This window comes from Mustela erminea, chromosome 13, assembly GCF_009829155.1.
Source record: "Mustela erminea isolate mMusErm1 chromosome 13, mMusErm1.Pri, whole genome shotgun sequence".
Lineage (NCBI taxonomy): Eukaryota > Metazoa > Chordata > Mammalia > Carnivora > Mustelidae > Mustela > Mustela erminea.
Window position 1 is genome coordinate 75,255,704 of NC_045626.1, and position 16,123 is coordinate 75,271,826.

Below are 16,123 nucleotides of genomic sequence, written 5' to 3' on the forward strand. Positions count from 1 at the left end.
GTCTGATGCGCGGAGCACCTTACACTGTCAATTGTATGGGTGGTGAAAGGCTGCGAGGCGGGGGTTGCGGGGGTGGAGGATGCAGGGGGACGGCACCAGGTGCAGAACAATGACTTCCAAATTATGTCACGAGCTGCCAGCCACACGAGCCCTGCACGGCCTCATTACCACATGAAGTGCCACAGAAGGGCCCTTTCATTTTCTCCCAGTGACTGTTTTCCACAGTCTTGCTGTGGGGGGCTTTTAGGGGGGATACCCTCCTCACCCCCAGTTAACAATGGAGCACAAAGTCCTGGCAGAAGGAACCTCACAATGTACCCTGGGGCTATTTTTGATTACAGTGAGTGGTTGTGACTCAGAGTGTGCCCTGGCCAATGACGGCTTCCACCCTCCCCTCCCAGTCCTCCTCCCCTGGAGATGAGCAGGCAGCCTGTCCTTTGTACGTTTCCTTGGCTGGCTTCTGCTGCTGCTGCAGTTCACTGATACGTCCACAGCAGCCGGCTTGTAGGCCTGACAGGGCTCTGACAGTGGTTTTTACCATATATGGCCATCAGAGCTCTGGGGCTGTCAGCTGGCCAGGATAATTTCCTTCCTTTGCTTTGATTGGCTGCTTGGTGGCTCAGAGAATGGTGGGATCTGGGAGCGTTTGGTGAAGGGAAGCCACTGAGTCAAGTGCAAAGAACGTTTAACTCTTTGCTGGTTTTCTGGAGCTCGAGTCTGTGCTGAGCACACAGGCAAGTGCTGCTAGCAAAAGCCCTCACTGTATAAACATTATAACCCAGGTCTGGCAAAGCAGTAAAGAAAAGGTTTCCAACACACATTACTCTGAAATAGACCCAGGGTTTAATGGACAAATATCTACAGTCCTGATTTGTCCGGAAGGCTCCTTTATAACCATATGTAGCAAATTTTCTGCTGCCAAGTTGAATATCTGTACTTGGTGGGGTGGGACCTGAGTGGAGTCCAGGGGAAGCTGAGCTGGGAGGGTGAGTGGTGGAGCACGTGTTGGCTTTCTTAGAGGACCAGTGACTAGGGTTTCTTATCTGGCTAAGCTTTTAAGAAGTGAGTAAATGATACAGTCTACAGAACTGGGTCTCTACTCCCATCTTCCTGCTTGTTCGTAACTACTACACGAAGGGAACTGCAAGGCATTTACCTTTAAAAAAAAAGTTACAGTATTTTTCTGGTTTTCATCTCTACTTCCAGGAGGGTGGATTTTTATTCTGAAGCTTTTGTGCGTAACCCACTGCAGGGTTTGGACTGAAAGGGGGTAGCTCTGGAGTTCTTTGTCATTCACAGAGGGTTCTAAGGGAATCCCCAGTGTCATTTGCTGAATACAGGGGGTTAGGCAACTGATTACTCTCCTTTCTGATGTGAAATTGAACAATTTGTTTTAATTTCCTGTATTTGCACTTAGGTCAGTAGTTATTTTGCTTTTCAGCTTTTGCTTGTGAGCTGAATTTTATGTTGACTGGGTTCTACCTCATCCTGAATTCCTAGTTTGTGTTTATTTTCAGACCAGAAGTATATGGAATTTTGTGTCTCTAGTGATGAGGTTTTCACTTTACAAATTGTTAGGAAATACAGTGTCTCTCTGTACTATGGCATATTTAGGCATGGTTGAGCAAGGAAACGTTAACTTCCAGTGTTTTGCTTTCTGATTGTGAAATCCATAGTTTTACAGTAACTTCTTTCATATTCTTAAGACTTTTAAAATGGTTTATGTGGTATTAGACCCAGGTTTTAAAGAGGACCTATGATGCCAAATAATTTGCCTGACTTTTTTTTATGCCCATAAAGCCTGTTCTTTGCTCACAGGCAAATGAGCTCTCTACAGAGCCACACTGCCTCTCTCTGGCAGCTCTAGGATCTCACTTCCTTGACAGGACTGGGTAACCCAACCTGTGTGCTTGATTCCAGGGCTCCTCTGCTTACCCTTAAGGTTGGTGTTTTTGGTTCCCTTAAAGTAAAACCACCCCAGGCTGTATTAGTCCTGGATCTGGAGCAGCCCCTCTCAGTGGCCAGCTTGTCAGCAAGACATATATTGTGTATCTCAGTCTTGCCGGTCTGCTGTAGAAGTCCGTGTCATGTTCCCTGTGCCACTCTGCCCTGTCCCACGATCACAGACTCTGTAGCTTCTTCATGTGGAGCAGTAGGGCCTGAAGAGATTTCAACAGAACATTTATCCACATAAATAATACTGAAACAAGGAAAAGGAAGTTGAAAAAAACTTCAGTAGACATCCTTTGAGCTCTGCACAGTGTGAATAGAGCTCTTATGCCTGGCCTGAAAACTTTTCCTTTGCTTCCGAGCACATGTTTGACTTACCATTCTCCTTGTTGAGATTCAGAAATTCTCAGGGTATTACTCTGAGGCCAGTAAGGAGTCATTATCAGTGCCTTACAAAAGATCTTTTAAAGTATGAACAGAATGATAAAGTTATTGAACTCTGGGCATATAAAGTTATTTTGACCAGCATTTTTTTTCCCTAAAATATATAAAGTAGGGACGGAAAGTTTGGAAAATCTTTGTCTCTTGTTCATTGAGTCAGGATAGGGAGGGACTTTTTAGACATTTATATCCAAAGGTAGTGCGGTCAGGCTGGATAATAAGCACAGATTTCAAAGAGGCTGGATGAGATGACCGTGGATCAGAGGTTGGAAAGGCGCTGGGAAGCTGCTGTGCAGAACTGGTTGAGGGGGACAGTGTGAACTGCTGTCAGAAGCCCACACCCTGGAGCAGTGTGGGTCTGCATGACTGAACTCTGGGATGTCAGCTAGAAAGACCTTGTATGAGGGGTAAGTGGAGCATCTTAAAGGAGAATACTTGATTTGACTAGTAGAATTAACATGTGTCACTTTTCAGCACTGTGGAAGTTTATTAACTTTTTGGAAACCTAGATTATTGTGAGAAACAGTAAGCCTGCTGGTCAGCATTGTTTGTGGCTTTAACGAAAGCGTGCATTTGAAGGACCTGCTAGATGCTCCCTAGCCCCAGTTAAGCAAGCGAACATGAGGATCGAAAATGTTTATTACTTTGGGGGTTGTTGTTACGTTAAGAAACAGTCATTCTGAATGATCTTTTATAGAATGTAGAAGTCATGTGGGCAAGCTTCCCAGTGCTGAATTTTGAGAGTTTGGGAGAGTGAAAATATGTGCAGGTTCCTCTGGTATACTATCAGCTCCTTTAAAAACACATCGCAGAGGGATACTTGGGTGGTTTAGTGGGTTAAAGCCTCCGCCTTCTGCTCAGGTCATAATCCCAGGGTCCTGGGATTGAGCCCTGCATTGGGGGGGGGGGGTTGTCTCTGCTCAGCAGGGAGCCTGCTTCCTCCTCTCTCTCTGCCTGTCTTTCTGCCTACTTTTGATCTCTGTCTGTCAAATAGAGAAATAAAATCTTAAAAAAAAAAATCACAGAGTAGAGCTCCTTTATAGGAAGAGATGTGTGAGAAGACTTCTGTACACTTACGTTCATGTGTCTTTAGAGTTTCTTGATTGCACAGTACTGCCGTTGGCATGTAGGATGAATGCACTTTGTGTACTTCCTAAGTATGGATTCCTTTTTGACATGAGGTGTGAGAAACTAGTAAGATACACTGTGATATGTAAGTGGCAGAAGTTAACAGTTTACCATCGAAATTGATGGGAGGTGTCTTTAACAACTAGAAATGTCATGTCATAAGAGTTACAGTGAATTTGGTATGCCTCAGGAGGAATGTGTTTTCAAGGTTATTTAAAATCACAAACATTCCTTCTTAGAGCAGTTAGATAATGTATTTACCGGTGCTTAAATTTTGCTTTTTACTTTCCCTTCTGCAAAAATGCCTATTGGAGGAAAGTGTTGCCTAACTCTGGATATAGTTGAAGCATCAGTTTCCAGGAGCTCTTTTGAGTTTTGTGGCTGTTTTGAAATTTTTGAGAACTTTCCCCAAACTCAGAGTAAATGATAGTGGTAGTGTCTAGGTGGTTTTCTGCCACTATGAGGGTTGCTGGCTGGAACATGTCAAAGCCATCAGCCTCAGCTCGGGCCAGCCGCATGGAAATTGTGCTGTCACACCTCTCCCCTGTGCCAGCTGTACACACACTTTGGAGGCTGAATTTTCCCTGGGGCTCATGTTGCTGGGCCCTGGGCAGGCTGTTGGATCTTTTAGATAATGACAGTCCGTAAGCCAGTGCCCTGACCTATTTCACTAATATGTCACAAGTTTATGAACTAGGCACAGGGCCAGCGCCGTTGGTAATCTTGGTCATTTTGCTACTTGAGTTGACTTGCTGGCCATTCCCACCACTTGGAGTTTTAGCTAGAGAGGTACAATAAGAGCTCTTTTGTGACAAGTGGCAGGGACTAGTAAGTAATTGATAAATTTTTAAACATTATTTAAAGCAGGGAGTCTAAATGGTGGTGGATTGTTCTCAGCTAAACTTGCAATTCCATGCTAGAAAATGAGTGATATTCTAGATGACGCAGCTGATGTGTGACACATCCTTAAGAAGACAGTGACCTGATTAGTTAGTAAATGAAATTAATCTATATGTAAGTCTTGGAAAACAGATAGGTAGTACTTAAAATAAAGGACCATTTAATTGGAAAAAAAAGGGGGGGCGGGCATTAAATTCTTGTAACTATTTTTTTCTAACCTCAGCATTCACTTACTTGTGCTGCTTAGAGGTGCAGGTGAGCTGTGTTGTCCCCATGACTGGCAGTGGGTGTCCCTTCTGAGTGGTCCTTCACAAGCCAGCAATTAGACATGGATGCCTCGGTCTATTCACTGCATGATGAATGAGGATGTGTCATGTGTATGAACGAGAAATGCATTTTCATTAGATCCTCGTGCACAGTGTTTCTCAGAAATGATGCGTCCATATCTTTACCATATAAGGCCATTATTGTATGGTTTCCTCCAGTTTCCATGCACTCGCGCTCTCAGCAGTTTATAATTGCCCAGCTCTGCCCTTTTAATAATGTACTCATTGGATAAAATATGTTGTGCTTTTCTTTTGATTGATTTTGTTATGGGTAAGAAGCTATTCAGTGGTGTAACCCTTGAAGTCGAGATAGCTGACCCTGAGTTGTGTGTGGTGAGCCTCCTGTCTGTGAAACAGTCAGTGCACATTTAAAATGCCAGTTCTCGCATTGCTTCCCTTTTTCGTTTTTTAACACTATCAGACATTTAGTTGATTCCCTTTTTGTTCTGCTGCAACGTGATGCTACCTTCCCTGTTTTATTTGTTGTAAGGATTTGTGATGATGTTACAACCAGAGGAAACAGCTGTTGGCAGGATACCATTTTTTATTAACTCTGTTTCTGATGACCAACTGCCTGTAATTTTTTAACATGACTTTCATGCCTTTTTTCACAACCCGTAGCCTAATGGGAATTTTTTCCCTATGAAAATCTTGTATGGCTGGCTGGTCAGTGATGTTCAGATCTCCCCTTCTTCACTCCATCTCTTTATTTAGAAAATGGGGATAATAAAGTTGCTCTATCATAAAGCAGCTTTGTGAGAATGAAGATCTAAAGGTCCTAGCATGAAATAGAAGCATTCTGAAAGTGTTAGCTATTTTTTTTTTTAATTCAATTTGTTTGCTTGTTTATTTGAGAGAGAGAGAGTTCTCTCTCTCACATGCACATGAGCAGCAGGGCTTGGGGGCATGGAGCAGAGGGAAAGGGACAAGTAGACTCCACACTGAGCACAAAGCCTGACTCAGGGCTTGATCTCATGAAACTGAGATTATGACCTGAGCAGAAAAAACCAAGAGTCGGACCGTTAACCAGCTGTGCTACCCAGGCACCCCGAGTATTAGCTATTCTTACAAGTACTTGTTTTTGATAGGAAGGATGACTGCAGTTGCTCTTTAAATGACATTCAAGTTCCTGTGAAAACGTTAAGCTGTTGAGTACTTTGATGGTTGGACTTGTGGGCACTAAGCCGAGAATGGCAGCTAGGCTTACTATTTTTCTTAAATGTCTGACTTGACTGAGCAATACTGCCACTATCTTTACACGAGGATTATATAATTTTCACCTTAAAAAGAAAGTCATTTCATAAGCTTCTCAGTAGAATTAAGAATAACTTGTGTTAGTACTTCCAGATTGCCCTCAAAATTAGTGTATCTGAACAAAAGCTCTTTCTAACCCAGATTGGAAAAAATTATTTTGTGTCCTTGGAAGTTCAAAGTTTAGTGACTATACTTTGCCATCAAAGATGCCAGATTTGGTTTGCTAGGGAGAGTGTTAGGGTGCAAGGACTCAGATAAAACAGTGCAGATAGACAAACATTTTTACCTTGGGAGTGAATATTTTTTAATGTAAAGTTAATAACAGTACATTCCTGGGGGCCGGATAACAATACATTGGTGTGTTTCTCAACTCTATTGCATTTTAATTATTTTTTTAAAAATAGGAAACAAAGTAATAGGACATTCACATACTTACCCGCAAGATTAAACAGATGTTAATATTTTGCCCTGTTTGTTTCATACCTCTTGTTTTTGAAAAACGATAAAGTATAGCAGATGTAGCTAAATTTCCATTCTTCTTTCCTCTTCTTCTCCTTCACCAGAGTTAACCATTTCCTCAAACTTGGGATGTGTACTTTCATTACATGTGTATCTATCTGTCTATAGGTTATTATAGGTTATTATTTTATATGTGCTAAACTTTTATGTAAGTGATATTTATTTCCATACCAAGAAAGCAAATTGCATTTTGCTTTTTTCACTATTCCCAGCAACGCTGCAGTTAATATCCTTTCTGTGTAAAACTTGGGAACATTTCTTACCCACAGACCACCTAGTGCCACGTGGTAATGCTCAGGGGTGGGCATCTTCACCTCCACCTGTTTCTGGATTGCTCTCAAAAGGTATTGCAGCAGGAGAATCTCCTGTGAGTTCCACTTTCCTGACATCCCTTGGCAACACGTGTATTTAGATGTCTAAATTGTTGCCAGTTTTAATAGGTCTGCAGTGTTACCTGATCATTTTAATCCGTGGTTCCCTGATTACCAGGGAGAGCAGTATTTTTTCTTACATCTATAAGCTGTTTAGGTTTCCTTCCCTGGGAATTCTGTGCTCTTACCATTTGCTGTTACTCTGTTAGGTTATTTGTTAACTTTGTCCAGTCTGGATGTTGCATATATATTTTCTCTGTCTGCAGCTTGTCTTTCCATTCTGCTTATGTTTTTTGAGAACAACCCACACTGCAGAATTTGGTTAGGTGGTGGTCGTTGTGGTTGTTGAGTTTGCATCAGTATTTGTCATTTGGCTTCCATTCATTCTTACACTGTCTTTTGTGTCAGGGTGGACATTCCTTATGTAAGGAGTTCAGTGGTATTCCTCTTTTCTGTTCTCTGGAAAGTTTTGTCTGAGGTCTCTTCCTTGAGTGTTTGGTAAAGTCCTCCAGTAAAACCGTCTGAGCCTAGTAGCTTTTGTTGTTCATGATTGGTGGGGAGGTGGGTAATATGTGGACTTCTGTTCCTGGTTCTTTCATGGTTTGGGGTCTATTCTGGTTTTTTATTTATTGAAAAAGTTTTGATTTTTTTTTTCTAGGAGATTGCCTATCCATCTGATGTTTTCAAATTTATTATCAGATGTTACTCCTAGTATTTTCATGTCATGTCAACTTAGACCATATTTGTAAGTTACATGCTTTTTAAAATTACTGGTATTAGTGCTTTCTCTCTTTTTCTACTCTGTCCTGTTGTATCAGTTTGGCTTACTATTTATTTCTTGTTAATTTCTTCTCATAATTTTACATTCTTTGAGTGTGCTCTTTGTATGTTCTAACTTCTCTTTAATTTTCAGACTTTGTATATATGCATTTAAGGCTACTGATTTTCCATTAAGGAGATCTGTTTTAGCTCTTTCCCACAAATTGTCCAGTGTTTATTGATCAGTTTTAACTTTTTTCTATTGGCCATTATAATTTTCTGTGTGAAGAATTTAATAAATTTAGAATTTTTTCAGATGCCTTGGGGATTTGGTGTTTATATATTTTTCTATTAATTTTTACTTGAATTGTATTGTACTCTAAAAGTGGGCTACAGGATATTGATTCCTTGGTATTTCGTGAGATTTGCTTTGTGGTTTCCTAATGGGTCATTTTGTTTTATTTTTTTTTTAATTTTTTTTAAATTATTATTATTTTTTTAAGATTTTATTTATTTATTTGAGAGAGAGAGACAGTGAAAGAGAGCATGAGCGAGGAGAAGGTCAGAGGGAGAAGCAGACTCCCCATGCAGCTGGGAGCCCGATGTGGGACTCGATCCCGGGACTCCGGGATCATGACCTGAGCCGAAGGCAGTCGTCCAACCAACTGAACCACCCAGGCGTCCCTAAATATTTTATTTATTTATTTGACAGAGATCACAAGTAGGCAGAGAGGCAGGCAGAGAGAGAGGAGGAAGCAGGCTCCCCACGAAGCAGAGAGCCCGATGCGGGGCTCGATCCCAGGACCCTGGGATCATGACCTGAGCTGAAGGCAGAGGCTTTAACCCACTGAGCCACCCAGGCACCCCCAATAGGTCATTTTAAAAAGGCAATGTTTAATGTGTGCATGGAAAAAAAATGTTTATTTTAAAATATTGGCTCTAAGGTTGAATAAGTCCATTAGATCAAGCTTGTTACTTGCTAGAGTCATCTATATTCATGCTAATTTTTGTCTGTTTGCCTGAGAGTAAGTCTTCGTTAACATCTTCTAACATTATGGCTTTGTCATTTTCTCTTCCTAGTTCTCTCAGCTTTTGCTGTAATTAGTTTGAATCTATATAGTTAGATGAGTTAAAGTTCATAGTGTCTGTGGCATCCCAGTGAATTGTTTAAATGTTATGTAGTGATAGTAATCTTTAATAATGCATTGCACCTTAAAGTTTGTTCTAGCATGGCTGGATGGCACATATTTTTATACCCTTACCCTCCTTTAGTGACCTTCTTAGTTTTTAATTCGGTAGTTTATGATTTTTTAAACATGCCTTATAACTGATTGTAATCTAATCTGAGACACACCGTCTTTTAGCTGGTGGATTTAATATAATGTTCATATTATTTTGTATGCTGTATGTCATAATATTATAAAACGGACACTTGTGATTTCCATTACGACCTGTATGAGCAGTAGAATGCTAAGGGGTGGCAGGTAGTAGCATCAGGGCTGGGCTTCTGTGAGGATGCAGGGAGGGAGAGAGGGAAAGCCACGTGGCTAAGGTGTTCTTTGGCAGTTCCTTCTTCAAGGAGCGACATGATCAGGGATATGATAGAGTGGATTCCAGCAGTTGTTTGTTTTGGGGTAAAGCATATGGAGCTTTTCAGGTGCTGGGAAAGTACCAAGTCCGTTACTTTGTCTCCAGTTAATTCTCACGAGCTTTTACAGAAGGAGTTGTAACTGTCTCATTTTGCAGATGAGGAAATGAGGTTGGAAGATGAAGTTATTTGGCTGGGGCCTCAGCTGGAAAAGGATGGAGCCACGACGCCAGCCCAGGCCGTCTGGTTCCCAGCCACTCAGGCTTTGCTGCCTGTCAGTGACCCAGAGGACCCCTCCTTATAACAAACACCCCCATTCTATATAATGTGTTGGTTGGCATTTTCTTCTAGGATTCCTTTTTTGGTGATGCAGTTCTGGAGATCCAAACTGGGTTGAATCCAATTTGCAAGGGATTGCGAGCATATGAAAAACCCAGACTTTTAGGTCTGTGGATGGGGCCATCTCCACACCTCAGTTTAGAATTATTCTTTCTCAGTAGAAAACCTTCCCACAGACTGTGACCCCCACAGGCTTGGTTGAATGCCCCTCTCTGTGTCCCTGCCACCCATGCCTGTGCTCCTGGAGCACGTCCCTTGCTGTGCTGGCACTGGTGGTTTGATCGAACTCCACGTTTAGCCAGGATGGAGCTGCCCTGTTCACTTTTGTATCTCCAGTACTCAGCACAGCATCTGGCCCCTAGAAGTTCATAAGGGACACATATTTGTAGTTCTTAATGGTGGAGTAAATTAATATATTATGTTCATATGTATTATATATATAGAACTAATAAGAAGTGGCAGTAGTTTTTTATTGAGTATTTACTATATTCTAGGCACTATACAGGCTTACCTCATTTACTGCACTTACATACTGTGTTTCTGGTTTTGTTTTGTATTTTTTTGTTGGTTTGTTTGTGTGTTTGTTTTTTAAACAAACTGAAGGTCTCTGACAATCCTGTGTGGAACAAGTCTATTGATGCCATTTTCCCAGCACCACTTGCTCACTTTGTGTCTGTCTTTCTCACATCTTGGTCATTATTGGAATACTTCAAACTTTTTCATAACTGTTATGTTTGTTATGGTTTGATGATAGTTGACATTCTTTAGCAAGAAAATACCTTTTAATTAAGGTCTACACATTGTCTTTTTTTAGACCTATTGCTATCACATGCTTCATAGATTACAGTATGGTGTAAATAAAACTTTTATGTGCACTGGGAAATCAAAAACTTCATTTGACTCACTTGAATTGCAGTGATATGGACCAGAACCTGGCAATATCTCTGAGGTGCACCTGAAATTAAATTTTTTGCATACCTTACACAGATAATTGTAATACTAAGTTATGGTTTGCCAAAACACTTTATTTCATCTAGTCCCTACAGTAATCTTGGGAGATAGGTATTCTTGTTACTCATATCACAGGTGATGGATGAAGCTGAGAGAGATTGTATGACTTGCTTAAGGTCGTCTGCTGTTGAAGTAATTGAGCCTGGAGTTGAACCCGTATCTGTCCGACGGATACTGTGGTCTTTGCATTTAGCATACTGCTTCTCTGGAGATTCCACAGTTGAGCCGAAGTGGAGAAATCATAGAATTTCTTGATCTTGAAAAATTTCTGAGAAGCCTTACCTCACTGTTATGATGACTTGCAGTAAGCAGAGAACAACAACAACAAAAAATAGGTTCAGTCTTGCTTGGCAGTGATTCCTTTTTGTATGACTGCTTTTAGAGCATAATAGGACCTCGGCATGGACTGGCATTAACCTGTTTCAAAAAGGAAATAGCTTTTATGTATCTGTTGTTAACAATAGCATTTGTCTTGGTTAACACAAAATCAGCTCGATAAGCCAGATTGACTTACTAGATTCAAATGTATAATAACATGAGCATATTGTGATGGCTGCTTTACCAACATTGAAAATTGTATTCTTAATGTGATGTGGACTAGATAATGGGTGGGATCCAAGCTGGTGTTAATTAGATCTGGCTGTCTCTTCCGTTGATTGAAGACAGTGAAGAGACTGAGACATTATAGTATGTCCGTTAGCCCCTGAGCAATAGCTAGAGCTTTTCTTTTTATTACCCTAACTTAGTGTGCTCACAGTATGCCATTCATTTCCAGAACTGGTAATTTATTATATTCAAGGGTATTAGTTAATTTTATTAAAAGTTACATTTAACATTTTAAATAATACCAAGGGTTTTTTTTTAATAGTAAAAACACATCTGTAATTTACAAATTGTATTTTGGTGAAAATATTTTGTATTTTCATTTGCTCTGTTAATGTAATTGATTAAATAACACTTCTGTGGTTCTAGAAATTTGAATTTTTTTTTAAGATTTTATTTATTTATTTGACAAACAGAGATCACAGGTAGGCAGAGAGAGAGGAGGAAGCACGCTCCCCACCGAGCAGAGAGCCCGATGTGGGGCTTGATCCCAGGACCATGGGATCATGACCTGAGCTAAAGGCAGAGGCTTTAACCCACTGAGCCACCCAGTTACCCCTCGAAATTTGGATTCTTATAATTTGGTGGAGTATCCTTGGCCGTCACTATTTCTAGAAATGCAGGTTGACAGTTCCTACTAGTTGACACTGACTGATGTGAATGTCATCATATATAGACATTGGAGAGTTTGGGGTGGCGGTAACAAAAGAAAAATGGGTTTGAGAGAACACACAAACTCTTTGGTGTTGGTGTTTAATTAGGAGATTTGTTTCTCTCTCCTTTCAGACTGGTCGAATTGACAAATCCTACCCTACAGTATGTGGCCACACAGGACCGGTGCTCGACATAGACTGGTGCCCACATAACGATCAGGTCATTGCCAGTGGCTCAGAAGATTGCACGGTGATGGTAAGCTCCCAGGGTGTGGCAGGCACACAGGCCAGTGAGACCCACCCACCACTTCCAAAGAGAGTGTGTGTGCAGAGACTGGAAAAGTAGAAAGTCATAGCAGTTCTGATTGTCCACTGGATTATACCCTGAGTGACATGAAAGCATATCTGTAGATAAGCCTCTTGTAAGCCCTTATGTCAGAGACATTGTACTGTATTGTTTTTCTTCTTTTGTATGGATGTGCGTGTGTACATGCTTACTGATGTTTGTCACACCTGTTCTGTGGCGTTCTGTGAATGCCATTGATCCACGAGCCTGCTCCCTCCCCAAAAAGGAGAAAAAACTGCTGACATGAATGGCCTATTACAGTGGAAAGTTACACATAAAAAATGCTGAAGATTATACATTAAAAAAGGAATATGTAACAGATAACTGGGGAATAGTAAAGTTTTGCAATAAGTTAAGTGTTTCTTTCCAAGCTAACGTCAGAAGGTGTGTTCTATCGAGTTGGACCTTCTTAAGAAAGTCCTTTTTCTGCAGATAAACAAACAACATGAAAGACATTTGAGTTCTTTACATTCCCTCATTTAGGTTACAAAAGTAGATTATTTGTGAAACTGGGTTTTGGGATACTTTTTAACTAAAGCTGCTTATTCTTGATTATGTTCTTCTTAGCCTTAAAACGTAATTATAGGTTTGGATCCATTCATAATCCTAGCCCAAAGTATGTTTACCATAAGTCCCTCTGGGGAGTAATGCACTAAGGGCAGAAATCAGTGAAGGTGCTCCCTCTGTCAGATGCGGTGGTCTCCTGCATGTCGGGTGCAGAACTTGGAGACCCACACTACTGTTATTTCCCTCTTCATTTTCTGTCGCCTGAGCCAGACTTAGAAACATTGTTTGGAAAGTTTTATTAATTAAAATTATTGTACATAAACACAAATTAATTCCTGAACTGTGTCATTTAAACATTTACCCATTTTTCCTCATGGATTTTTGGCCGAGGATAACTCCTCCTGTGATCTCATAATTTCGGCAGCCAAGTCATAGTATAATGAAATATGCTGCTGTTAAAAGGAATTGTTCTGCTTGGTGTGCCTTGCTAAATTGATCATTTTCATGACTGCAGACACATTTTACTAAGGGAAAGGAACATTATTGAGACCACTGATGCCAAAATCTTAAACTGAGACTTCTCTTAAAAAGCGGGTTTGATTCATCTTTTTAAAAAAAAAAAAAAAACCCTTTTTTTGTTCTAAAACATGTAAGCAGGGAAGGAAGTTCAGTGAAATGAATACCCTCTCACCCCCACCCAGCTCCTTCTCAGACTCTTCCATGTGCTGCATCCCTGTCATAACCCCTCCCTCCCTCCCTAAAGTAACCACTGCTCCCACTCTTAAATACTTAACTTCTTGCTGTTCTTCATGGTTTTAATCACCTCAGCAAGCATTTCTAGACAGTGTAGCTTAGTTTTGCTGGCTTAAAGAACTTGATTTGTCTTCTAAATCTTTTGTATATCTTGTAGGTTCCTCCTCCATTATTTTCTTGTCCTTAACAATGAATCTAATGAAGAAGCCTGACCTTAGACCTGCACCTTTCGCTATCTAGTTTTTGGTGATTGCACACTAATGGTGCAGTTCATCATGCTCCTCTGTCCTCTGAATTCCCTGCAAATTGGCAGCTGGATCCTGAAGTGTGATGAGGTTCAAGTTCGGTCCTTTCAGCAAGACTGTATAGCTGGTGTTATGTTCTTCCATCAAGAGGCCGATGATCCCAAGATGTCTGGTCTTTGTTCTTTTTTGATTTGTGCAGCTATCTATGCTCACCACTCAGATGCCACAAATCGTTAGGGGGTCACAAAATGGAAATGTTAAATTCTATTATTTTGTTTCAGTTTTTAGCTGGTAAAATTGTAAGGTGATGCCCCTTCTTATATACTATTTGATTGCCCAGTAGTACTGTTTAGATAGGAAAGTATGATAGATGTTTGATTCTTTCCTTTTATTTACCCAGTTTTCAAGATAATGAATTGGTTCTCTGTCTTTTTCAGAAGATGACCTGTTAGGTTTTCCCCACCCCCACCCTCTACCACTGCTTCCATTTCATTTTGAGCTCATGGATTTGAACATATTTAGTGGGTTTTAATTCATTACGATTCTTACCTCAAAGCTCAGGTCATCCAGTCTTTGTTAGTGGGAACTTCTTCAAGTTTCCCTGAGTTCTTTTGACAAACCCTATTTGTTTTCGGTAGCTTCCTTGCTGTTTGGTATGTGAAGGTATTCAGGCTCATCTTGGACATCTCTTCACCCACACTTAATATCAGCCATTTCTCCCAGAAGCTCTGGCTTCTTTTAATGGAGAAATGGAATTTCTAGATCAGTCTGGATGCTGGGAATGCTCATTGTTACCATGTGATCATTTGTTTTTAAAGATTTTATTTATTTGAGAGAGTGAGCAAGCCAGAGCGAGAGAAAGCACGAGTAGGGGGAGGGGGCAGAAGGAAAGGGAAAAGCACACTCCCCACCAACCAGGGAGCCCAGTGCAGGGACTCTGAAATCATGACCTGAGCCAAAGACCCACGCTTAACCAACTGAACCACCCAGGCGCCCCTTTGGTGATCTTTTTTTTTTTCTTCTTAAGACCGCGCAGTAAATGGGGCGGGTTGGGGGGACTACACACACACACACACACACACACACACACACACACACAGTTTCAAGGATAAAATACGTTGTACTTCATCTTAATATTCCCTGTTCAAATTCTGGACTATCTAGTTTTGTTTTGTTTTAAAGATTTTATTTATTTGAGAGAGAGATCACAAGTAGGCAGAGAGGCAGGCAGAGAGAGGGGGAAAGCAGGCTCCCCGCTGAGCAGAGAGCCCAACGAGGGGCTTGATCCCAGGACCCTGAGATCATGACCTGAGCCGAAGACAGGCACTTAACCCACTGACCCACCCAGGCACTCCATGGACTATGTAGTTTTAACCTAACCTCTTGAATATTGGATCTTCCAATGTTCCCTTTTGTTGGTATTGCCAGAGTGAACATTTTGTAAATTGAACAATGCTTTGAGATAAATCCTCCTAGTTTGTTTTTTTAAGACCTTAAGTATGGCACTGATATTTTAATTATTTAATATCCTCCAAATCATTTGTTACTATTACTGGGGCAATTACAAGAAGCTTTTATAACTTAACAGTTGAAGTGAAATTTTAAAGAAATAGCTGCTTTTCTCCTACTATACCTTCTCAATACCTTATTTTCCTCTTTGCCCTCTTGAAAGTACACTGTATGATAATCTGTTTCAAACACAACACTTTTTCAGTTTTATTTTTAGTTTATTATTATATATTGTTTTATTATATATAATTTTATTATGACAATGATTATTTTTAAAGTAATCTCCACCTCCACTGTGGGGCTTGAACTCATGACACCCACTTTATTGATTGGAGTCAGCCAGGCATCCCAATACCTTTTTTTAAAAAGGAGAAATGCTTTCAGTAGTTTCCCAAACCTAGGCTACTACTAGCCTGGGTAGTAATCCAGGAGCTACAAATAGTAGGTAGCATAACAAGGCCTCATTCTAGTAGGAGAAGAATCCCAAGATGGGGGATTTGGAGCGCATGCAGGCCGCTTACATACCCTCAACCTCATCTGCCTTACAGGTAAAGTAATAGTAACAATAACAACAGGAAGGAAACTATACATATAAAAATTTAGTATTTTTTCAGTATACCTGTAGTGGGTTCATAGAAGTAAGAATATCTTTAGCAAATACTCAGTTTAAAAAATACAATAGAACCACTTTGCCAAATGAACTGTAAAAGAATTAAGGGTTTTTTTGTTTTGTTTCGTTTTGTTTTGTTTTGTTTTGTTTGTTAAGAAAGAACATGTACGCGGGCAGGGGTGGACTGAGGGTCGTGGAGCGAGGAGGGGCAGAGGAAGAGAATCTTAAGTAGTCTCCATGCCCAGCACAGGTTCTGTTGCAAGGGCTCCATCACACAACTCTGAGATGATAATGCTAGCTGAAATCAATTT

The 16,123-nt window shown here is 40.6% G+C and overlaps 1 protein-coding gene across 1 annotated transcript in view; it reads left to right on the plus strand.

Moving 5' to 3' along the window:
* CORO1C (coronin 1C) overlaps positions 1-16,123 on the plus strand; it is a 73,647-nt gene that overhangs the window by 34,654 nt on the left and 22,870 nt on the right. Inside the window, exon 3 of the mRNA XM_032309607.1 lies at positions 11,976-12,098. Within this exon, the coding sequence (XP_032165498.1) occupies positions 11,976-12,098 (123 nt within the window). The remainder of the gene's footprint in view (positions 1-11,975; positions 12,099-16,123) is intronic.